This window comes from Pantherophis guttatus, chromosome 2 (genome assembly GCF_059756535.1).
Source record: "Pantherophis guttatus breed Tessera chromosome 2, ASM5975653v1, whole genome shotgun sequence".
Classification (NCBI taxonomy): Eukaryota; Metazoa; Chordata; class Lepidosauria; order Squamata; family Colubridae; genus Pantherophis; species Pantherophis guttatus.
This window is the reverse complement of record NC_142064.1, coordinates 214,882,798-214,904,163: the sequence shown is the minus strand read 5'-3', so window position 1 is coordinate 214,904,163 and position 21,366 is coordinate 214,882,798. Positions and strand designations below refer to the sequence as shown.

Sequence of the window (21,366 nt, the reverse complement as noted above, 5' to 3'; positions counted from 1 at the left end):
TGTAATGTTGACATTAGCAAAAAATCCTGTGTGTCCAATTTATTATTCTAAAACTGATTTTACTATTGTTTAAACATTATAGTCATTTGTCTGAAATGGGCAAATTTATATAATAGAAATTATATAAATAAATAAATAAATTCTTTACAATTACCACAAACTCAAATTAAACTCTTTACTATAATGAAAAAAACATGCCTATTGTTTTAAAGTTGTTTTGAATGTTTTATATCCATTTTTCATGGAGAATACCTGTGTTGTATATGCAATTACCAAAGATGATTTCATGTTCTTACTTCAGAAAAGCAAATATTATAATGTTGCCATGTGTTAAAATATTGGCATACAAAATCCTTCGGCATTAAATCCTTAGAATGAAGAAAAATTTCCACCAAGGTTTAGTTATGTCTAACTATTTTAAAACTTTTAACCCGATATTTTGCAATCTACTCAGTAGTGGGTTCCACTTACGTTTGCTACCGGTTCGGAACTGTGAGTGCGCGTGTGTGTGTGCTCTCTTCGCTCATGTGCGATGCTTCTACACATGTGCAGAGCATCTGTGATGATGTCCAGGTGGGTGGGCGGAGCCACTACTGGTTCACGCGAACCGGGGGCAAACTGGTAGAAACCCACCACTGAATCTACTTTTTATTGCACTTAAAGTATAATTTAAGCATCTTTTTCTCAAGATTTTTATTTCTTCACTGACACATTAAGAGATGGAACCTATTATGAAACTCCATCATAATTTTCAAACTTATATCTTTTAATGTGCAGAAGACTGAAAGGAATCAAGCTCAGGATCAAATGGGTTCACAGTCAGAGGATACAGCCTCACCATTGAACTTTGACTTTTTCAACAATCTCATTAATTTCTCTGCATTCTTGAGACACCAAATCAAGCAAGAAGTGATTAACACTCAGACAGGTCCTCCAGAATGGCATCAGGCATAATAGCTGCCTATATCATTCTTCACTGGTGGGACTACTATGGAAAGAATTTTCTATTTTTTTTATTTTAAAAAGAAAAAACTTAGCCAGGAATGAACGGGCTTCTGTCTCTTGGTTCTCTTCACTACAGAGCTTATCTTGCTATGGTTTATCACTGCCAACCTGTCACAACTGACTTCCCTTGAAAGCTTCAAGTACCTACAGAATGAGAAAAGAATGTCTACGAGCCACAAATTTTTGTGCTTGCATATAGTGTTTACACCTTACTCTAGAGCAGGGATGTCAAACTCAAGGCCCGGGGACCAAATCCAGCCTGCAGGATGTTTAGATCTGGCCCGCAGGGCTGCACTGGAAACAGCCAAGGACTGGCCCATGGTGCCTATGCTAGCAAAAACAGAGCTTGTGAGGCTGTGACGGCCTCCTGCAACACTCTGCCAGTGAAAAAGGAGTTCAAGAGGTCCTGCACACGGCCCTCCCAAGCTCTGTTTTCACTGGCAAGGGTTGCAGGAGGCTGTTGCAGCCTCCCGAGCTCCGTTTTTGCTGGCAGAGCACCCAGGTCATCACAGACGCCTCCGACACAAGTGACGTAAAACTGGCCATGCCCACCCTGGCCATGCCCACCTGGCCCCCAAGGTCAAACACAACCCTGATGCAGACCTCAATGAAATTGAGTTTGACACCCCTGCTCTACAGATTGCTTTGGTGGATATGACATCTTTCAATTCCACATTACCTATTACTTAGTCTTATAGTCGTAATGTGTTCAGATCTCAGACTTTATTATACAATAATAATTTGGACACTTCAACACAGCCCGAGTGTTACACTGTACTTTCTTAGTCAATTTCTGCATACTAGTTTTGTCTGGTGAAAGAGGAAGCAAAATAAATAGCAGATGTAGTCTAGAATTTAGTTAAAATCTAATTACTACGTGAAGCATTTTCAGATTAAATGTTCTACACAAAAAGAATAGTTCATCAAATGTAAAAATGATTGTGTTTGTTATAAATTATTACAGAATAAAATTATATTCTGAATGCACGTAAATTGAAAACTGTTAGGTTCAGTCAACATAAAACCATAAAAATCATAATGGAAGCAACTATTGAATATTTTGAAAGTCCCAATCAAAGTAGATATCAATGCCACACACTTTGAGGCCACTTAAGAGAATTAGATCTCATATTTATTTTTGGTTTTGCTGAATAAATCCCATCCCAACTTTCCTAATTTTCCTTCTTTTGTAGATAGCCAATCTGCTTAAATGGTAAGTGCTCCTGGTTCTACTTTTCCTTTGATGTCTCATCTTGTTATCTCCAGGAAATTCCAGAATATGCTTTCTTAGAATAAAACTAAGACTTATTTAATTCTGAAATAATTACAGCTTTGAATGCTGTTTTCATGAACATTCATGAACAATTATTTTTTCCATTTTAGTGGATTCTTTCTGTTGAAGCCTTGCCAATATGAAACATAAGAAATGAAAAGTATGGTTCCTTCTGTGTGTGTGTGTGTCTCATACACACACACACAGAGAGAGAAACATTCTTGTGAAGTCAAGTCTGCTGCTATGTATCTTCCATGATCACCACCAAGTTGCTTATTATCCTCCCTCCAATTTGCCTCTTGCCTTTGTCTTGTATTTCATCAATAAAATTCAGTTTCTGGATCAGATATGTAGCTATTCAGATATCACTAAATGATCACAGCATTAGTGATGAGAATGACAGTCCAGCAACTGTTGAAAGAACACAGTTTTCAATTCCTGACTTATTTTGGTTCATTCAGATAATCAAGCACATGCCTTTTAAAAACAAAACAATAATAAAACAAAAATTATCTATCCAAATTATGCTACCGTGTTTTCACGAAAATAAGACCCTCTTATATTTTTTTGAACCCAGAAATAAGTGCTTGGCTTCATTGCCATGCGCTCAAAAGCCCAACTGGGCTTATTATCAGGGGATGTCTTATTTTGGAGGAAACAGGGTAGCCATTTAGGACAGTAGTACATTTATCAGGAATTAAAATATGCAGGTTTTCATCAGACAGCAAGATCTCAGCCTAAATGCAGATGATTTATGAACTCCAACTGCTCTTAAGAGTTTCATGTTATGACAACTTGATGAGAACAGCTTTTAAATTAATGTCAGGGTCTGAAGTTTTCCACAACTTTTAAATGAGAAGACAATCAACAAAACAAAATATGCAGCTGTTGTGGAGCATGTATTAAGGGGAAAGAAAATGAGAGACCTTTAAATTATATTTTTTTTATCAAGTGCTGTAATTTCAGGTTATACCTAGGGTATTTTTTTCTAGATTTGCTGTGATTAAAACAGTAAAAAAAAAAAGTCAATCTCCCAGTTTTGAAAAGGTACCATGCAAAATCAATAAGATTCAACAAGATGAAATGTAGGAGTTTAGCATGTTTAAAACTAGAAAAAAGTCTATGCAGTGTACACTAGGAATAAAATGCAAAAACTAAGAAATGTTTAGATTTTCTTTTCTCAAATAATATTTCTACTTGTCAGCATAGACACATTTTAGCCCATGTAAATTGCTTCTGAAGCAGCTGGACGTTATAAAGGAATTTTGATACAGTTAAACAATAATTGTTTTAAAGACAAAAGTAAAAGACTTGGCCATAAACAAATTAATTTGAATGAACACAAGTCTTAATACATTTTTCAGCATAGCATTTTGCACAAATCTTACATATGACCCACAAGAAAATACTATACATTTAACAAATGAGACTGATGCAATAATATTCTAGATCTTTGATTCATGCATGAGAACTTCCCAACATAATCCATATAGATATAAAAATATTATGAGGATAGATTAATTTGAATAAAATACTACAGAATCCTTTCTCTGCAGAAAATCATTAACAAGGTTATCGTTGCTATCATTAATGCTTGTTATTAACAACTGTAGTATTAAAGAGAATTAAATGCTATTATTTAAAAATAGTATTTGATTGTCAATATGCAACTCCATAATGCTGCTTCTGTTGTTCTGATAAAAGCATTAAGAACCTGTGGGTGCCATTTTTCAAATGTTCCATGATTACGCAGAACTTTGTATTCCAAGTAGTTTATGGTACATCCTTCTGAACAGCTGGATGTAAATAAGGTCTAGGACATTTCGGTGCCGACCCTTGGCTGTGGTCCCGTTGCTCCCAGCCACCCACCTCAGCCAATCTACAGCCAGCTTTTCTCTTCCACTGGCCCTTCACTGGCCATTCTCCATGGACAATGGACCCTAGCCTTTGTCCCTGGCATTCACCCAGACACAGCTTGACCCAGGCCTTTGACAGCTCCCAGCCAATATGGTGATGGGCGGCAACAATGGTGCTGAGGGGATGACTGAGGGGGTTGTGTGGGGGCAGCATGCAATAAGAATGGTGGCAGGCTACGGAAGAGACCAAAAGGCATGGGGGCGTGCAGTTGCTGGCATTGTGAGGGAAGGAGATGGTGTGAAGCTGCTGGCATTGTGGGGAAAGAGTGATGGTATGTAGTGGGGGAGAACTGGACTGCCCATTCGGTGTCAGGCTAGCAGGATCATATGAGGCTTCCCATTTTGACCACCACTACCCCGCTGTTGTCTCTGCACTGGACTCTGGTCTGATGCCTAACAGGCAGTTGAATGCCTTCCCAACATGCCATTACCTTCCCCCCACAGCGCCAGGAGCCGCACACCACTGCACCTCTTGATCTCTCCTCCAGCCTGCCACCGATAGTTTTGCATGCTGACCCCCCACAGCCCCTTCAGTCACACACACCCCAGCACCGCACTGCTTCCCACCATCCGATTGGCTGGGGGATGTTTGCCAAGTGCAGCCAAAGGCCCAGGTCAAACGGTGTCTGGGCAAATGGGCAGGGACGACGGGGCTGGAAGTGGAAGGTAGGGGTCCATTGTGTGTGGAGAATGGCCAGTGGAGGGCCAGCAGAGGAGGAAAGCTGGCCGTAAATTGGCTGAGGCAGGTGTTTGGGGGCAAAGGCCAAGAGTCCGTGCCGAAACATCCCATTCTGATGTAAATATTTTAAATATAGAATGTTGCAAAGAAACCTGTAATGTGTTTTAAATTACACACATTTCAAGTTTGTCTAAGGTCTTCTGCTACTCCATAATCCAGAGGATTAGAATGAACTCATTAAGGTTGTCATGAAATTCAGAGAAGAACTAAAATAGGCAGAGTTTATCTCAAAATATGCACTTATCACAATAGTATTTCCTCACACTTCTTCCACTTGCTATAATAAATATAATTAACATAATACAACACAAAACAACATAACACAACATACATAAATGAGAATCAAGGTGGTGTAGTGGTTAAGCACCAGGTTAGAAACCAGATATAGGCCCAAAACCACATGGATGATTCACTGAATCACTCTCACTCACAGGAAGAAGGCAAGAATAAACTATTTCTGAAATCTTTTCAATGGATATAATCTGATACTACCATCATTCAATTTACCATTTACATCTCATGACTAAATTGAAACTAATGCCTTGAATGTCTTCCTTTTTTTTTTTTTTTTGCCATTTTTTTTTGTTTTGTTTTTGAGGCAGAGAAAACATCTGCTTGAAGAAAAATACAGGATCTATACTTACTCACAATTTTTTTGCCCCTATTTTTTGCCCCTGGTAAAATCCAATTAGATCCATATCCAGGTTTATGGATCTATGCTTCTATTGTTAAGAGTATCAGCAATAATGTTGATGCCAAAGAATAAAATGAATATAACCAAAATATTTCACAATATACAAATATTTCATCTAAATCTCAGATTAAAATTTCCCATCCACACTTAAATTTATTTCCTTATATGGAATTTATAATATGAACATGCTAAGAAATGGAGTCAAGAAGCTGGTCAAGACACATTCCAAATTTCAAAACTGAAGATATTTTTGTTCAAAGGAGGAAAAATGCATGAAACCACATTCAAGCCACATGGACAGTTCATAAAATATGTTACACAAGCATCATAATCTATGGAAAATGCTTAACTTGGTGCTGAGAAAGATTGGTGGGACAACACAATGAAGTGCATTAATTCTACAAGTTGTGTTTAAGCCAAATTCCTGACCCCAGGAAGATTGTTTTCCCAAAGCTACATTGAGACCATGAATGCTTATGAGAGTGCCACTTTGGAAAAATAGAATGAGAAACAAAATAGACAATCATGCCATCTTTCAAGTATGGATTGGGAAGCATGGAAACAAGTTTGATGCTGAAAACCTTTGCAAGGAGAAAACTGATTTGAAATATACTTGAAGATGGTCTTTAAAATCTGATTCAGCAGTAAAAGTCCTTAATTCCTACTTGAGTCTGAAGCGGAAAGATCCCTAGATTCCTACTTGTTCTGGTCCCAGTGTTACTTGAGTGAGAAAGACCAATTTGGCTGGCTATAAAGTGTTCGCTATGTGGCATCTCTTATAAGCTGCAGTACAATAGGCGCTCTCACCCAGTAACCCCATGCACATCCCACATCTGTGCAGTTCAAGAGAGAAAGAGGGAAGCTGACAGAGTTGAGAGAAATTGTTCAAATAAAAACAATCCCGGTGTTCTTAACGTACCATTGACTAAGCTGGTATTTGCATTATCAGTGGCAATTGCACTTGCTGCCCCATCTGTAGTTGAAGGAGGATGGAAGGAGGAATGGGAAGAATCTACTGAGTAATAATGGATAAAAGAAAAAAGAAAAATAATAATAATATGAACAAATTCACATGACAGAAACATTTATGGACTAATGTGGCTTTATTTATTTTTTTCAAAACATAGTTGTTTTAAAGTAAGCAACGTAATGTCTAGAAATGAATGTTATTACAAGAATGTTACAGAAGTGGAGAACAAAAACTCAATACATGGAATATTATATATAAAAGGAAATGTGAAAGACATTTAACAGGGTTAACAAACTTTAACAAAGTTGGTGAGAAACTGACTTTACATAGTACTTCTAACGCCTTTGTTCTACTATGCAGACATTCTTATGTTACTTTAAAAAAACTGAAGGAAAAAATATTTTAAAAATTTCTGCATTCATGAAAACCATCTATCTATAAATGATAGATTATATTTTAAACTCTGTATATTAAAATATCACAATATCCATAATTAATATACTTAATCCATCTGAAAAATACCCTATTTAAAACCCTTGATTTATTAATAAGGAACCATTTTCAGTGCTAAACCTGATAGTGTTTTTTGAAAACTCGAGAGAACATCCACTAATGATGTTTGATGTTCCCTTTACAGTCTTGTTTCAGAAAAAACAAGTTCATTATAATATTGTTTGATGTTTACAGTAGATGATGACAGGAGATAAATCACAAGCCAAAAATTGTCAGCAGTTTTCTTTATAAAAAGGGGAACAGGACAAGCAAGAAGTTCTTACACCACAAAAAAAACCCATGAAAGTTTCCTACTGATTTTGTACTGATTGAAGTGAAGCTGTACTGAAACTGAGTTAATTATCCATCATGAAAATCTTTTCTGAAGTAGTCTCTTCTGCTATTATCTATGTTTTATTTGTTTTCTATTATGGTTGATCTTTTCAAACATACTGTACTGAGAAATGCAAATGCTAAGGGAAAATTTCTTGTTTTCTGTATTTATTTTTAGTTTCCTTTTAATGTCATGCAAATAATATATAGACCAGCATCTGATTTAACAGATAAGAGATTCAGTCCTTAGTTTATCTATTCCAGTTCTAAATATTTGAGATTAAGAATGCATGCTGGAATCCCTACCGACATTAATTTTTATCAACTTCCAAAATAGGCACATCCTTTTGTTGTCTTGGCTGCACATTTTAAAGTCTATTTTTAATCACAGACAGCAGGGGACATAGTGATATTATCAGAAGAGTGAGCCCAGGGTTTTCAAACATTTATAGATTTTAACTTTGTTTTAAAACAAAATTAAAATAAGTGCATTATATCTATTAAATGTTTTAACATATTTCTTTTGATGCCTCATTTTTATATATGAATTACATGCATGCTATCTTCGCCTTTTTAAAAGGACAGATTGCTTGCCCCATAATTCTAAAACCTAAACTGTTGAGCTCAGGTTCCTACTCCTAGTCATGTAGGAATATATTGGGGAAAAGCTGTGTGAACAGAGATAATAGTCCATCTTGGGTAGAGTATTGTGAATATTGGGATAGAATATTGTGAAACTTGGGATCATTAAAGAAGTACTTTTACTCTTTAGATTATTATGTTACTGAAACTTCTGAAGGTCAGATGTGGCAACAACCAAGGCTACTGGAGTTTCATGTCTACATGTCTTGAAATAATTATATTTTTTGGGACAGAAGTCAATAAGCAGTACAGTGTCTTCTACTTAGGGACAACAGGAGGAAACAGGCTTGGGAAGTAGGTAATTGTACATCATGGCATGTAGGATATTATACTTGACAGGCATGTGGTCTCATCATCATTAAATTCTAAACCAGCCTTTTTATTCCATTATAATCACCCTCTTCTTGACAGATAAAGTTGGTGGTCATGGCAGATAACCTTTAAGGAAGCTCCCTGTGCTTTAAGGAAGCTCCCTGTGCTTTAAGGAAGCTCCCTGTGCATGCATTTTATTTATCTAATTTCCAGGCATCTCATCTTTCTATTAGTTTTGCACGTAACAAAATGTAAATGAAAATTTAAAAACGGCAAATTCATATTTTAAGCTGACTTTTCCAAAGATCTGCCATACAGCCAGAAAAGAATAAACAAAAATGGGGGTTTAAAAATAGTACAAATTTATAATTTATTTTAATTCAAATTAAATAGCAAAAGGGTTTTTTTGAACTATTCACTCAAGTCTTTTTTCTCTCTCCAGCCATTGAAAGGAGAGTCCCATTAAAAGCTTTTTTTTTCTTCCTATCAAACAATATGTTTCTTATTCTCTCTGGAAGCTGATGCCCATCTTCCTATATCATATTTGCATGATGATTTTTGCAAAATGTTAATGAGGAAGAAAGACATACACTACAGGAAACTGAAATACAGACACAGACTTTTGGAAAACTTCAAGCATACATACAATGAATGCATGTCTTTAGAGAACAGGGACATAAACTAATGAGCAGGTATATCAACTCCCATTTTCACAAATTCATGCTGGAAGCATACCGATGTCCTATTTAAAGAAATAATGTATGGACATAAGTACTTGCAGGACAACAGCTATTGGAGGCTTCCTTGAATGAACCTGCAGTTTTTCATGACAATGAATGTTAAAGGCTTGTTAAATATTTTATCTGACATGTAATAATGTCTTATGAAAGCTATATGAACAACGTGACTCCTATTTTTTACCTCTTCTTCAGCTGACAGAGTAAACTGGCAATTTTTTATTTAAAACAGGACAAGGGCTATGCTTAAAAGATAGTTGTGAAAAATAAAAGATCTTCTCATAGCAGAACAGGCATAAACTGCAGATACTGGCAAACTAAGACAAATAAGATTGCTTGGTTCTTTATATAGTTCTATTTTTAACTATTTCTATTTAAAATGCCTAAACAGTAAGTCTTAATCACTCATCCAAACTTTTTGAGAAAGTTGCTTTCTAACTCATGCTAGTGTTCTATCCTGACATTTTTCTTAGCAAAAATTGATACAAGAAATGATAAAATTTATAACAATTTTATGATATTCTGTTTTGTGGGAACTATTCTTCATTAGTATTTATTCTCAGTTAAAGCTTAAGAACTCTGGAATGTATTTTCTTAAATTCAAACAAAATCAGTAAGAAATTATTGGTGAAATTTGGCCACTGCTTACAGTAGTATAGAATACTGTTAGCTCTGAAGAGAAGCATTTTTTCTGCCACTGGTCACCATGGAATTTATTTGGATACATACTATTTTTCATACATAATTTTATTAAAGAATAATAACTGTATTGTCATTTTGAACACATATTTTGAACACACATTTCATATATCATATGATATATTTCATATATTTATATATGATTCATATGATTTATACATTGCCATAGGTGTATAGATAATATACTACAGTTGTTTCTTTTAAAATAATTTTATCCTCCTCCATGTGTAAGGAGACTATATTTCCTTGGGAAGAAGATCCAGCAATCTCAAAAGAGTTTCTGAACAGAAATACTAGAACTGGGATTCAGCATGAAGTAGTGAACAAAAATAGATGTTTATAGATGATCTAAGCACAGGGGCATTATAGTTCAAGTGTATTTAAGACTGACTGTAATAGGCACAGAACAGACTTTTATGAAAGAAGAATGAGTTTCTCAATAATATCGTTATTAATGAACTAGTGATAAAGAAGACAAATATTTAAATGAGAAACTCACTGGATATTTGTAAAGAAGACCATTAGCCAAATCTCAAATAGTAGTGTAAGTTATTATTTTATTCAAAACCTAGTAGTTTAAAGAGACTGGGAAGAAAAATAATAATAGTAATCCCAGAAGAAAGCAATGGTGAACTCCTTCAGTACTGTTGCCAAGGAAACTGCATAGTTGTGTCCACATAGTCAACTCAAGGATAACTTTATTTTTAGGGTAAAAGGTTTTGGCTTTTTGGGCTGGAGATTAAAGTGATTGTCACATAACTTCCCATGGAATCGTGGAACCATGGAACCATGTGGGAAACATTCTTAGCTTGCCTGTAGATATTTTATTAGGTCTAAATGTTCATTTCCATGGATAGAAGCATTTTCCATTCATAGAAGGAGCCTCAGTAGCGCAATGGTTACTGTGTAGCCATTGGCTGGTTGGCCAACCAGCAGGCTACTTTTGCTGACTGCTAGCTGCCTACAATTTGGCAGGTCAAATCCCATCAGGTTCAAGGTTGACTCAGCCTTCCATCCTTCCGAGGTGGGTAAAAGGAGAACCGAAATTGTTGGGGGGCAATATGCTGACTCTGTAAACCACTTACAGAAGGCTGTAAAGCACTGTAAAGCGGTATATAAGTCTAAGTGCTATTGCTATTGCTATTAGAGTCACATAACCATTTATCCATGAAGGGATCCTTCTTCTTTTCATGGAACTGAATATTTGAATCCAACTCTGTTTGCAAACTTAAACTAATTCATGTTAGCTACGAAACACATAAGTCACGCAGGACTCTTAATCTCTATGCTCCTGGCAAGCAGATGAAACCTCTAAAATGAAAATCATGAGCAATAAAATATGTTAAAATTTTAAATAAGTAGGGTTTTAAATTAAAAAGTTAAATATACTTCAATTTATGTTTCATATTTTGATATTACAATTCAATTTCTCCAGATGAAAGAATCATTATAGTGATAATTTATTTTTAATGAAGCAATGAACTTATCATTCTTTATACAACTTCAATTTGTAATGAATTTGGGATATATTAATACAGAATGAATCTTGCAAAGAAGTATAGCTAATTTAAGATCACATTCCTTTTCCATATTTTAAACCATCCATACTAAATATTCAAAGTATCTAATGCACACATGTTTCAGGCAACTCACAGCCCTTAAAAATCAGGACTAAATTCATTGGACTAAATTACAGTAACATAAATTCAAGTATTCCTATATAATAAATTTGAATATCAGGCCTATGTTATAAATACAGATATTATTTGAGAATACTTTGGGTGAATTTGTACCTTTTTTATCTTTTTTCTCCTCTTCCTCTCCAGCACCTAGTAGAGTAAAGATGATGCCTGTTTGAGAATTAACTCCCACTGCAGTAACCAGCATTCTTCCTGAGCCTTCCATGACATGGGTACCTAAAAAGATATTTAAAATATAGGTATTAATAATCAATACATTAAAGCTATTAGCTTATGATAAAAAGGTACAGTGGAGTGTCCGGTACTCTCCCAGCTTGGTTGTGTTCTTGTAAACATTTCATTACCAAATTAGGTAACATCACACATGGTATTAGCTTGGTACTAGTTTGGTAAAGAAACATCTGCAAGAAAACAACCAAGCTTAGAAAGCAAGAGGAATCTACAATTCAACCCTGACCTACAAATATTCCCTTGTATTGATAAAGTTACTGTTAGACACACTGAATTGTAGCTATATTCCACTTCTGAGAGCAAAAGACACAGCTAACATACAATCTCACAGAAGATATTGGATATCTTTGTTTATTGCATTTTAAAAATGAGGCTAATAATGACACACACTAAAATTAAGTATTAAGATGACAAGGAATTTCTACTACGCAAGCCCTGTTCATTTTTAGTTGAGTAAAAGGCAACATGACAGAAGTACATATGAAATTGGCTAGATTTCCCTTAGATACTAAAATTTAGAGTCATTCAAGCATAAAGGAATGGGAGAATATCTTCTCACAGCACATATGGAATTCACAAATAGTCATATTACAGTTCAGCACTCTAGACAGATTCATGGAGGATATTGCTACAAATAGTTTCTGGACATCCTAAAAATATCTCCTTCCAGGATCAGGAAAGCACACTTTTGGAAAAAAAAATTGCATAGTGCAATGAAAGAGGACCAAACTCATACTTGCTTGTAAGAACTTGTTGGTTGCTGTAAGAACAGAATGCTAAACCTGATAGGTCATTGATCTGAATTAATTTTTGTCTCTTGTTATGCAATTACATTATTTTCCTATACTGCTTTAGAATAAAGCCTTAAGTACTCATATTGGTGTAATAATTACTTCCAAATCCAGAAGTCCTTGTCACCCAACCCCCTGGGCTGGACCTTGCTTGCTTTCTACTGAACACACAAAACCAAGTGTGTTGCAGGAAATGGTTCTAATAAAATCTGACGCGAAAACCAGCTCCTGAGCACCAGACTGCTGTACTGACTGAGCAAAAATAAAGACAGAAATCTCATTTCTCATAAACAGATTATCACGGCTGAGTGTGTGGGAAAAGATTGCCAACTGTGATCCATTTCCTAACATAGCCAAGCAAGACTCCAACAATTTTGGAACTGCTGATTAAGAATGCCCTAGTCAACCTGAAGATAACAATATTTGATTCAAAGAATCTTTGATTCTGTGTTAATTTCAAACGGGCTGACATAAAGGAATTTTTAGTTTCTGCTTATTGTATACCAATTATTAAGTTTTACGTGAGCAGAACCCGTGGAATTTTATTATTCTCCCTCCTATAGTAAAAGTCCAGGACTAATCTATCCTTTCTCTGTGTGTGAGTCAAGAGCACCTGGCTCATGATACAAGCAATTCTTGACTCTCTCCTGTCACAAATATATACTGGGATATAAAAGTAGCAGACAAATAAATACCAATTTTTGCATTTTATTTAAATAAGTCCGAAAAGGAATAGAAAAACATAATTTTTAGAATTAGCTTGCTAGAATAAGAATTAGTGCAGAGGAGTGTTTATACAGGAAAGCATAAATATTCTTATAACACAAAGCAGTTGTTATAATGCACAGTAGAGATTTCCTGCTTTACATATACATAGTAAGACAAGAAAAACTCATTACCAACATGCTGAAATTGTTACATAAATTAAACCAATCATGCCTTCATTCTTATGAATTTGGGGTGTTTTAAATTTCGTTTTCCGGGCCAATTATTTAATTATATTTTAATGGTTTTTTTTAACATTTGTATTATATGTATTTTATTTAGCTGTTCACCACCCTGAGTCCTTCGGGAGTAGGGCGGTATACAAATTCAATAATAATAATTAAAAAAAAGTGAGTACAAATGTAAGCAAGTGTTAAGTGTTCAATGAATCCAAAATATGTCCTAGATGAAATGAATTTGAATATAAGTATGTCCTAGGTTTGAAGCCTGCTGTAATGCTTCTCTTTAGCAAGAATCCAATACTGGAATACTTTCTACTGAAGAATCAAATGTGAATTTTAGTTGTTTTTTCTCCAGGCAGTGACTGACCTGATTCCTTAATATAGCTGCATTTTTATTCATTTTTAAAAGAAAATTAATAAAGCATGATGTCCACCAGTGCTTTCTTTACTTCTGAACAAACACAGGTTTCTTTTTTCTTTCTTTCTTTTCCTAAGTTTTTCTGATTCTTTTTATTTAGATGCAGAGAGTTAGAGAGATCAACTCAAGTGAAACATCACTATGACATTTTTCAGGCAACAAATCAACATTTGTCTGATCATTCATGTTTTGGAGCATTCTTCTCTCCTGTAAAACAGTCCTTGAGAAGGAGTAAATTGCAAGGAAGAAGCAGAATATTTTTACTCTGAGAGAAGTTTATTTTTGCCATCCAGGAATATGTAATATATCTTTTGCAATAGAGCTATTGTCTCTTTTTCATGTCTATCACAGATTTCCACATGTTCTTGGCAAAATGCTTTTCTCTTATATTGGCCATAACAGCAATAAATGGCGTTCTTATAATCCCATAAAATGGATGCTGCTTGGAACCACAGACACCATCAGTATTGGAAAGAACCACAGGATGCATGAACTCACATATCACTTTCACTAACTTGCTTACACATTCCACTTTTTAAGATGTGGAAGCAGTATCCAGGAAGAGCTTAGGACAGATAGGTACTATACTGAGGTCTACTACAATGTATTGTGAATGATTAAATATTGGATTTCTGTGCTTGGACTTACATCTCCTGCTGTGCTTTCTACACTGTGCTTTGAGCTTTCATGAAGAAAGCTTGTACTGATTGCTTAGTTTGCCATCCTGGAAAATACAAGGGCAAATGTATATGTATACTTTGGTTAATGTAAGCAATTTGTCTTCTCACATGTCTGGATGATGCATGCACATCATAGCCTCATTAGCATTATAATCTACACAACATCTCTGCAATGGCACACACAGATACTATAATGAATATGCAATCATAAGTTTTTTTTATAAAAAAAAAACTTATTATTGCACTGCTTAGCAATGGCAGTTCCAGTTGCCCTTGTTAAGCAAGGACTTACAACTTGCAATTCCCACATTGATTTTTTGTGTGTTGAAGTCAATGGGGAAGTCACTGTGGGAAAAATTCAGCAGCGTGATCACGATAGGGCTGAATAAGTAAGTACCACATATTCAGCACTATTGCAAGTTCAAACCATCACTAAATGAGTGGTCCTTAAATAAAGACACCTGTAGTTCCATTAATTCATAAAGGAGAAATTAATCATATCATTAAACCAATATGAAGTAAAAGCGTGGCAGGATAGTAACTTATACAGACAGCAGAAGTTTTGAATTCCCTTTCTAGTGATACTTATTGCTATTCATTAAGTATTCAGCCAAATGCAGTGAAATTCTGATATACTGTAAGAAATTCATTTAAACAAGACAAATACCAAAATAATTATTGGCAAAAATGTGAAAAGTGAGGAAAGTGAGGGAAATATCCTACTTAACAGATGTTGAAAAGGAGCAGATGAAATAAAGATTTTTTTTCTTTAAAAAAGTCTTGTAAATAGCAGCAATAGCATTTAAACTTATATACTGCTTCACAGTGCTTTACAGCCCTCTCTAAGCGGTTAACAGAGTCAGCATACTGCCCCCAATAATCTGGGTCCTCATTTTACCCACTCCGGAAGGATGGAAGGCTGAGACAACTTTGAGTCTGCTGAGATTTGAACTGCTAAATTGCAGGCAGCCGGCAGTAAGCAGAAGTAGCCTGCAGTACTGCATTCTAACCACTGTGGCACTGCGGCTCATAAAGACAAGGTTATGAACAAAACTGGGTGATTTTGGACAATTCATTCTTACATCTTATTTCCCTATCCCAATATATAAAATATAAAGAAATTGGCCTTTATAAGAATATGAATGATATACATTTACAGAACTTTTACAAATAGTATAATTATTTCATTTCTGGGTCATTATTTTATGAAATAGAGGGGCAAATTAACAATTGAAAAGGCATTTTAACTGGATATGTGTTTAGTTGTAATAATTTTAAATATAAGAAGGATAGTGTCATCTCTAATTGTTTTGCCCCATTGAATAAATCAAGCAATCGTGCACTCTATTCCATCAAGTTAGTATCATCTTATAGGACCCAATAAATGTGCTTTCTGTGCTGCAGAACCTGCCCTCTGAAATGATATCCCCCCCTCAAATTTGTGAGACTCCCACCTTTATGACATTTACTTTTTTTTTTTTTTTGGTCCTCCAAAGCTGGTTATAGAAGCCCTTTTACTTTAGCTTTGGTTTCTTCTAATGGTTGGCTGTGTTCTCTTTTATATGTGTGGTTTTATTCCTTTTAATTAAGGAATTGGGTGGCTTCAATATTTAAACAAACAAACAAACAAACAAACAAACATTATTTTATTTTATTTTATTTTATTTATCCCCCCATATTCTCTATATATCCATACATATTTTAACATATATTTTTTATGTTTGGGCATGTTTCCTGAGACCCTTGAGCTTGGGCCGTTTCCTGACACCCTGGCACACGACTCGACTGAAGAGCTGGTGGCCACCTGGGAGAGTGCGGCCGCCGGAGCTTTGGACCGCGTCGTGCCTTTGCGGCCTCTGACCCGATGCCGATCTCAATTGGTTCCTTGGTTCTCTGAGGAGCTGAGAGAGATGAAGCGTCGGAAAAGACGCCTAGAGAGCATTTGGAGGACTAGTCAGTCTGATTCTGACCGGACAAAGGTGAGGTCTTATATCAAGACCTACCTAGTGGCGATAAAAGCGGCGAAATCTAACTATTTTTCCACTCTTATCACATCTGCAGAGAACCGCCCAGCCGCCCTGTTTAGGGTGACCCACTCCCTTCTTCGGGGGGAGTGCGGGAAGATCCCTTGCAGGGCCGCGCTGAGGATTTTGTGCAATTCCTGCATGATAAAGTCGCTCGGATTCGGGATGGCTTGGACTCCGATTGGATGAGTCCAGGGGAGGAGACAAGGGCAGGTCTTGAGAATATTATCTGGGAGGAGTTTGATCCTGTGACTCCCGAGGATGTGGACAGGGTTCTGGGTAGGATTAGTGCCGCCACATGTTTATTGGACCCGTGTCCCTCCTGGCTGGTACTGGCCTCCCGGGAGGTTACATGAGGCTGGCTCCAGGGGATTATAACTGCTTCTCTGAGTGAGGGTGACTTTCCCGCCGCCTTGAAAGAGGCGGTGGTGAGACCCCTCCTCAAGAAGCCTTCCCTGGACCCGGCTGAATTAGCTAACTACCGTCCGGTCTCCAACCTTCGTTTTGTGGCGAAGGTTGTTGAGAGTGTGGTGGCATGACAACTGCTCAGGCACCTGGATGAAGCTATCTATCTAGACCCATGCCAGTCGGGCTTCAGGAGGGGGCACACCACAGAAACGGCATTGGTCGCGTTGGTGGATGATCTCTGGAGGGCTCGGGACAGGGGTTGCTCCTCTGTCCTAGTCCTATTAGATCTCTCAGCGGCTTTTGATACCATCGACCATGGTATCATGTGCAGCGGTTGAGAGGGTTAGGAATAGGGGGCACCGTTCTGCGGTGGTTCTCCTCCTTCCTCTCCGACCACTCGCAGTTCGTGTTGGCAGGGGGGCAGAGGTCAACCTCGAGGCATCTCGCATGGGGAGTGCCACAAGGGTCGGTCCTCTCGCCCCTTCTGTTCAACAGTTATGTGAAGCCGCTGGGTGAGATCATCCGTGGTTTTGGGGTGAAGTGTCATCTGTACGCTGACGACACTCAGCTGTACATCTCCACCCCAGACCACCCCAGCGATGCCCTTGATGTGATGTCTCGCTGCCTGGAGGCTGTGCGGGTCTGGATGGGGAGGAACAGGCTCAGACTCAACCCGTCCAAGACCGAGTGGCTGTGGCTGCCGGCGTCCCGATATAGTCAGCAGGTGCCATCGCTGACTATTGGGGGTGAATCTTTGCTCCCCACAGAGAGGGCTCGCAATCTGGGTGTCCTCCTGGATGCACGGCTGTCTTTAGAAGAGCATATGATGGCCGTGGCCAGGGGGGCCTTTTATCAGGTTCGCCTGATCCGCCAGTTGCAGCCCTTTCTGGACCGGGACGCCTTGCGCATGGTCACTCATGCCCTTGTCACCTCCCGGCTGGACTATTGTAATGCTCTCTACATGGGGCTCCCCTTGAAGAGCACTCAGAGGCTCCAACTGGTCCAGAATGCGGCCGTGCGGGTGGTTATGGGCGCAACTCGTTGTGCCCGTGTGACACCCCTCCTGCGTAAGCTGCACTGGCTCCCAGTGGTCTTCCGGGTGCGATTCAAGGTGTTGGTTACCACCTTTAAAGCGCTCCATGGCATAGGACCTGGGTACCTTCGAGACCGACGTCTGCCACCAGTAGCCTCCCACCGGCCAGTCCGCTCCCACAGAGAGGGTCTCCTCAGGGTGCCATTGGCCAAGTTATGTCGGCTGGCGACACCCAGGGGGAGGGCCTTCTCTGTGGGAGCCCCAGCCCTGTGGAATGAACTGCCCCTGGAAATACGTAAGATCTCCGACCTCCGGGTGTTTCATTGCGCATTGAAGACCCTGTTGTTCCGCCAGGCCGGGCTATCAACATAATGATTTTAAATTGGGGTATTTTAAATTTTGGGGGTCTTAAACCGGCCAAATCTATTTAATTATTTTAATTTTTAATCATTGTTGTGTCTTGTGTTTTTAAATTGGCTGTACACCGCCCTGAGTCCTTCGGGAGAAGGGCGGTATAGAAATAAAATTATTTATTTATTTTATTTATTTATGTATTTTGTTATAGTACATGCATCTTAACTAATGTTACATGAAAAATAAATTGAACTAATGTGGATAGTTTTGGTTTTCATAGCATGTGTTTGTATAAATCAGCTGAAATCATTTTAAGACAAATTCTAGTGCAACAAATATATACATATATAATTTTCTACTAACAATTGACCTGATTGACCATTGTATTGTTGTGTAACTATTCTTAGCAAAGATTAAATAAAACCTTGCTTTTCATCTCCACACATGAGTCAGAAGTAGCTAATATGCAGCAGCTAAACAAAGAATTTTATCTACCCTATTTTCTGCTAAAAAACAGATTACAGTATGAATCAGAAAATAGGAAATGTTTATGCCCTCGATATTACCAAAAATATAGCTAGAATAAACCTATTATGTATCCAATTCATGCTTTCTGATCAATACACTATAAAAAAGAAAAGTCCTTCTACCCTTTATCAAGTCTTTAGTGAGAGATATTTGATTACCAATGGATTTTCAACAGCTCATCAGATTTCCTTCTTCCCTACCCTTTGTGAACAGAATTCAATGTTAGGTCCCTGAGAGTTTCACCTAAAGAAGATATACTTTGACCAGCTGGTAGAAGGTTACATTCTGTTGTTGCTGTTATTCAATCTTTCCATTGCTTCTGGCTCTTTGTGAGCCACTAAACATCAGTTCTCCACGACTGCCTATTATGTATCCCGAACATTTATGCTTTAGCTTTGCTATTAGTGCTTCCACTGAGAGGTTTGCTTTTATTTCATCTAGTTATTGAATTATTTGTTTTTGCATAGTACAGTAAGTTCTCATATAGCACAATGACTCCATTGTTAGAAACCCTCATGTTACACAAAATTATACAATCTGGTTGTTTTACCTTACAGCAGGTCTGTCTATCCATTTATGCAAGCCATTTATTGTTGCTTTATATCTATCACTTTATTTCTTATTGCTGCAAACAGGAATTGATAACTGCTCAGAGTCTCAAAACTCAATCAAGCTATATGCCAAGTAAACAAGTAAGTAAAAAAGTAAAGAATATAATTCAACATGTGAGTGCTTGCATATCCCCTGTCCTGTCTCTATGTTGCTTGATAGGGTCTTCAAATCTACCTTTAAAGGCCTCTGTGCCTCCCTTATCCACAATGGAAATATGAAATACATTGCTGGAGTGATATCATCTAGGTTGAACATAATGTAAGATGTCCAATACAGGATTTTAAAAGTTTTTAATCCAGTTCAGTAATTAGTAGAAAACTATTTACATTCATATGTTTTCTGAATGAAGAATACATAGAAAATGAACAAGAAGGAGAAGGAGAGGAGGAGGAGGAGGAAGAAGAAGAGGAGGAGGAGGAGGAGGAGGAGGAGGAGGAGGAGGAAGGAGAAGAAGAAGAAGAAGAAGAAGAAGAAGAAGAAGAAGAAGAAGAAGAAGAAGAAGAAGAAGAAGAAGAAGAAGAAGAAGAAGAAGAAGAAGAAGAAGAAGAAGAAGAAGAAGAATGGATAATCCATATCTGTGATTATCAAAGATTTATTTAATGCACAAAACATACCTGAAAGCAGCATTGGATCTTTGTCAACAGATTTGCGGACTTGATCTGACTCTCCAGTTAAAGAGCTTTCATCAATTTTAAGATCGTTTCCTTGAATAAAAACTCCATCAGTAGGTAGTAGGTCACCTATCAGTAAAATCATAAAGAGACAATCTAATTTGAAAAGGTGCATTTATTTTGCAACGTAAGAAATTTCATATCATACATATAATGTATGAAACTTCCTTACTTCAGATTTCCATAATTAATGTATGAATCTTCAAATCACTGCAATCCAAATAAAAATATACTCCTTCTGTAGATGAACCTTTAATAAGTTTATCAAACTACTACTACCTGGTGAGTCTATTATTACTCACTCTCTTTTTCTCTCTTGTCGCTAATTATCAGCCCATCAGAAGTAATGTCTATGCTAAACATCCACATATACAGTATATTGTTTGACTGGATCAATCTAGAGCATATTTTAGCATATGACAAGCAGATTTTTACAACTGATCACTCTATCCTTCACCATGGCATCAGACTGCAACATCTGGCTGAAAATATCCATATAATCCAAACAGGCTTTCATTGACTAATGATGTGCATTTGTCTTATCTTCAGAAAAAGCTTGTATGATAAACTTAAAAATACTTCTGTAGACAAACAGCTACTGTTGTGTATGCATAACCTTTATGACAATTTAAAAAAAAATTTTTTTTTTGCAGCCTTTACACTAAAGAGAATCCAAGCCAAGCAGGTATGAGAAAGGAGCGGTTTTGGTCCCCTTGTTTAATTGTATATTAACTTTCTTTTGGTCAAAATAACTAAATTACCACATCAGCATCTGAAATTAGCCAATATTCCAATCATACTGTGTATAGAAAATGTAGTGCTTTTGACACAAACTTCCATTGGATTTAAGCAAGCCTTGAGTACCTTAGCCAATTACGGTTCTGTGGAAGCACTAAAAAATCAAAATGCAAAAACTAAGATCCCGATTTTTGCAAAGCAACATGGAGTGTATACAAGGAGGTTAAAAATCCAAATTATACAGCAGAGAATTTTTTCAAAAGCTTAGGCATGGTGTTCCATTGTTTTACTAAATGCAGTGCACACAAAAATTATGTTATCCAAAATGCACAAAAAGCAGTCATTTCCAAGCATATCTGAGCAGTACTGAAGTTTTATTAACCCAAAGGACAACTACAATTATTGTTTGGTGCACAGTT

General features: G+C 37.1%; 1 protein-coding gene across 18 annotated transcripts in view; it reads right to left on the bottom strand.

Annotated features, from left to right (window-relative positions):
• Window positions 1-21,366, bottom strand: part of ATP2B2 (ATPase plasma membrane Ca2+ transporting 2) — a 364,247-nt gene that overhangs the window by 74,782 nt on the left and 268,099 nt on the right. For 10 of the 18 annotated variants that reach the window (XM_034438425.3, XM_034438436.3, XM_060688378.2 and 7 more), the window contains 3 exons: window positions 20,153-20,278; window positions 11,606-11,728; window positions 6,547-6,642 (listed from right to left, as the gene is read on the bottom strand). In XM_034438425.3, coding sequence (XP_034294316.1) covers window positions 6,547-6,642; window positions 11,606-11,728; window positions 20,153-20,278 — 345 coding nt within the window. The remainder of the gene's footprint in view (window positions 1-6,546; window positions 6,643-11,605; window positions 11,729-20,152; window positions 20,279-21,366) is intronic. The other 8 variants (XM_087887774.1, XM_060688369.2, XM_087887775.1 and 5 more) reach the window with 2 other exon arrangements.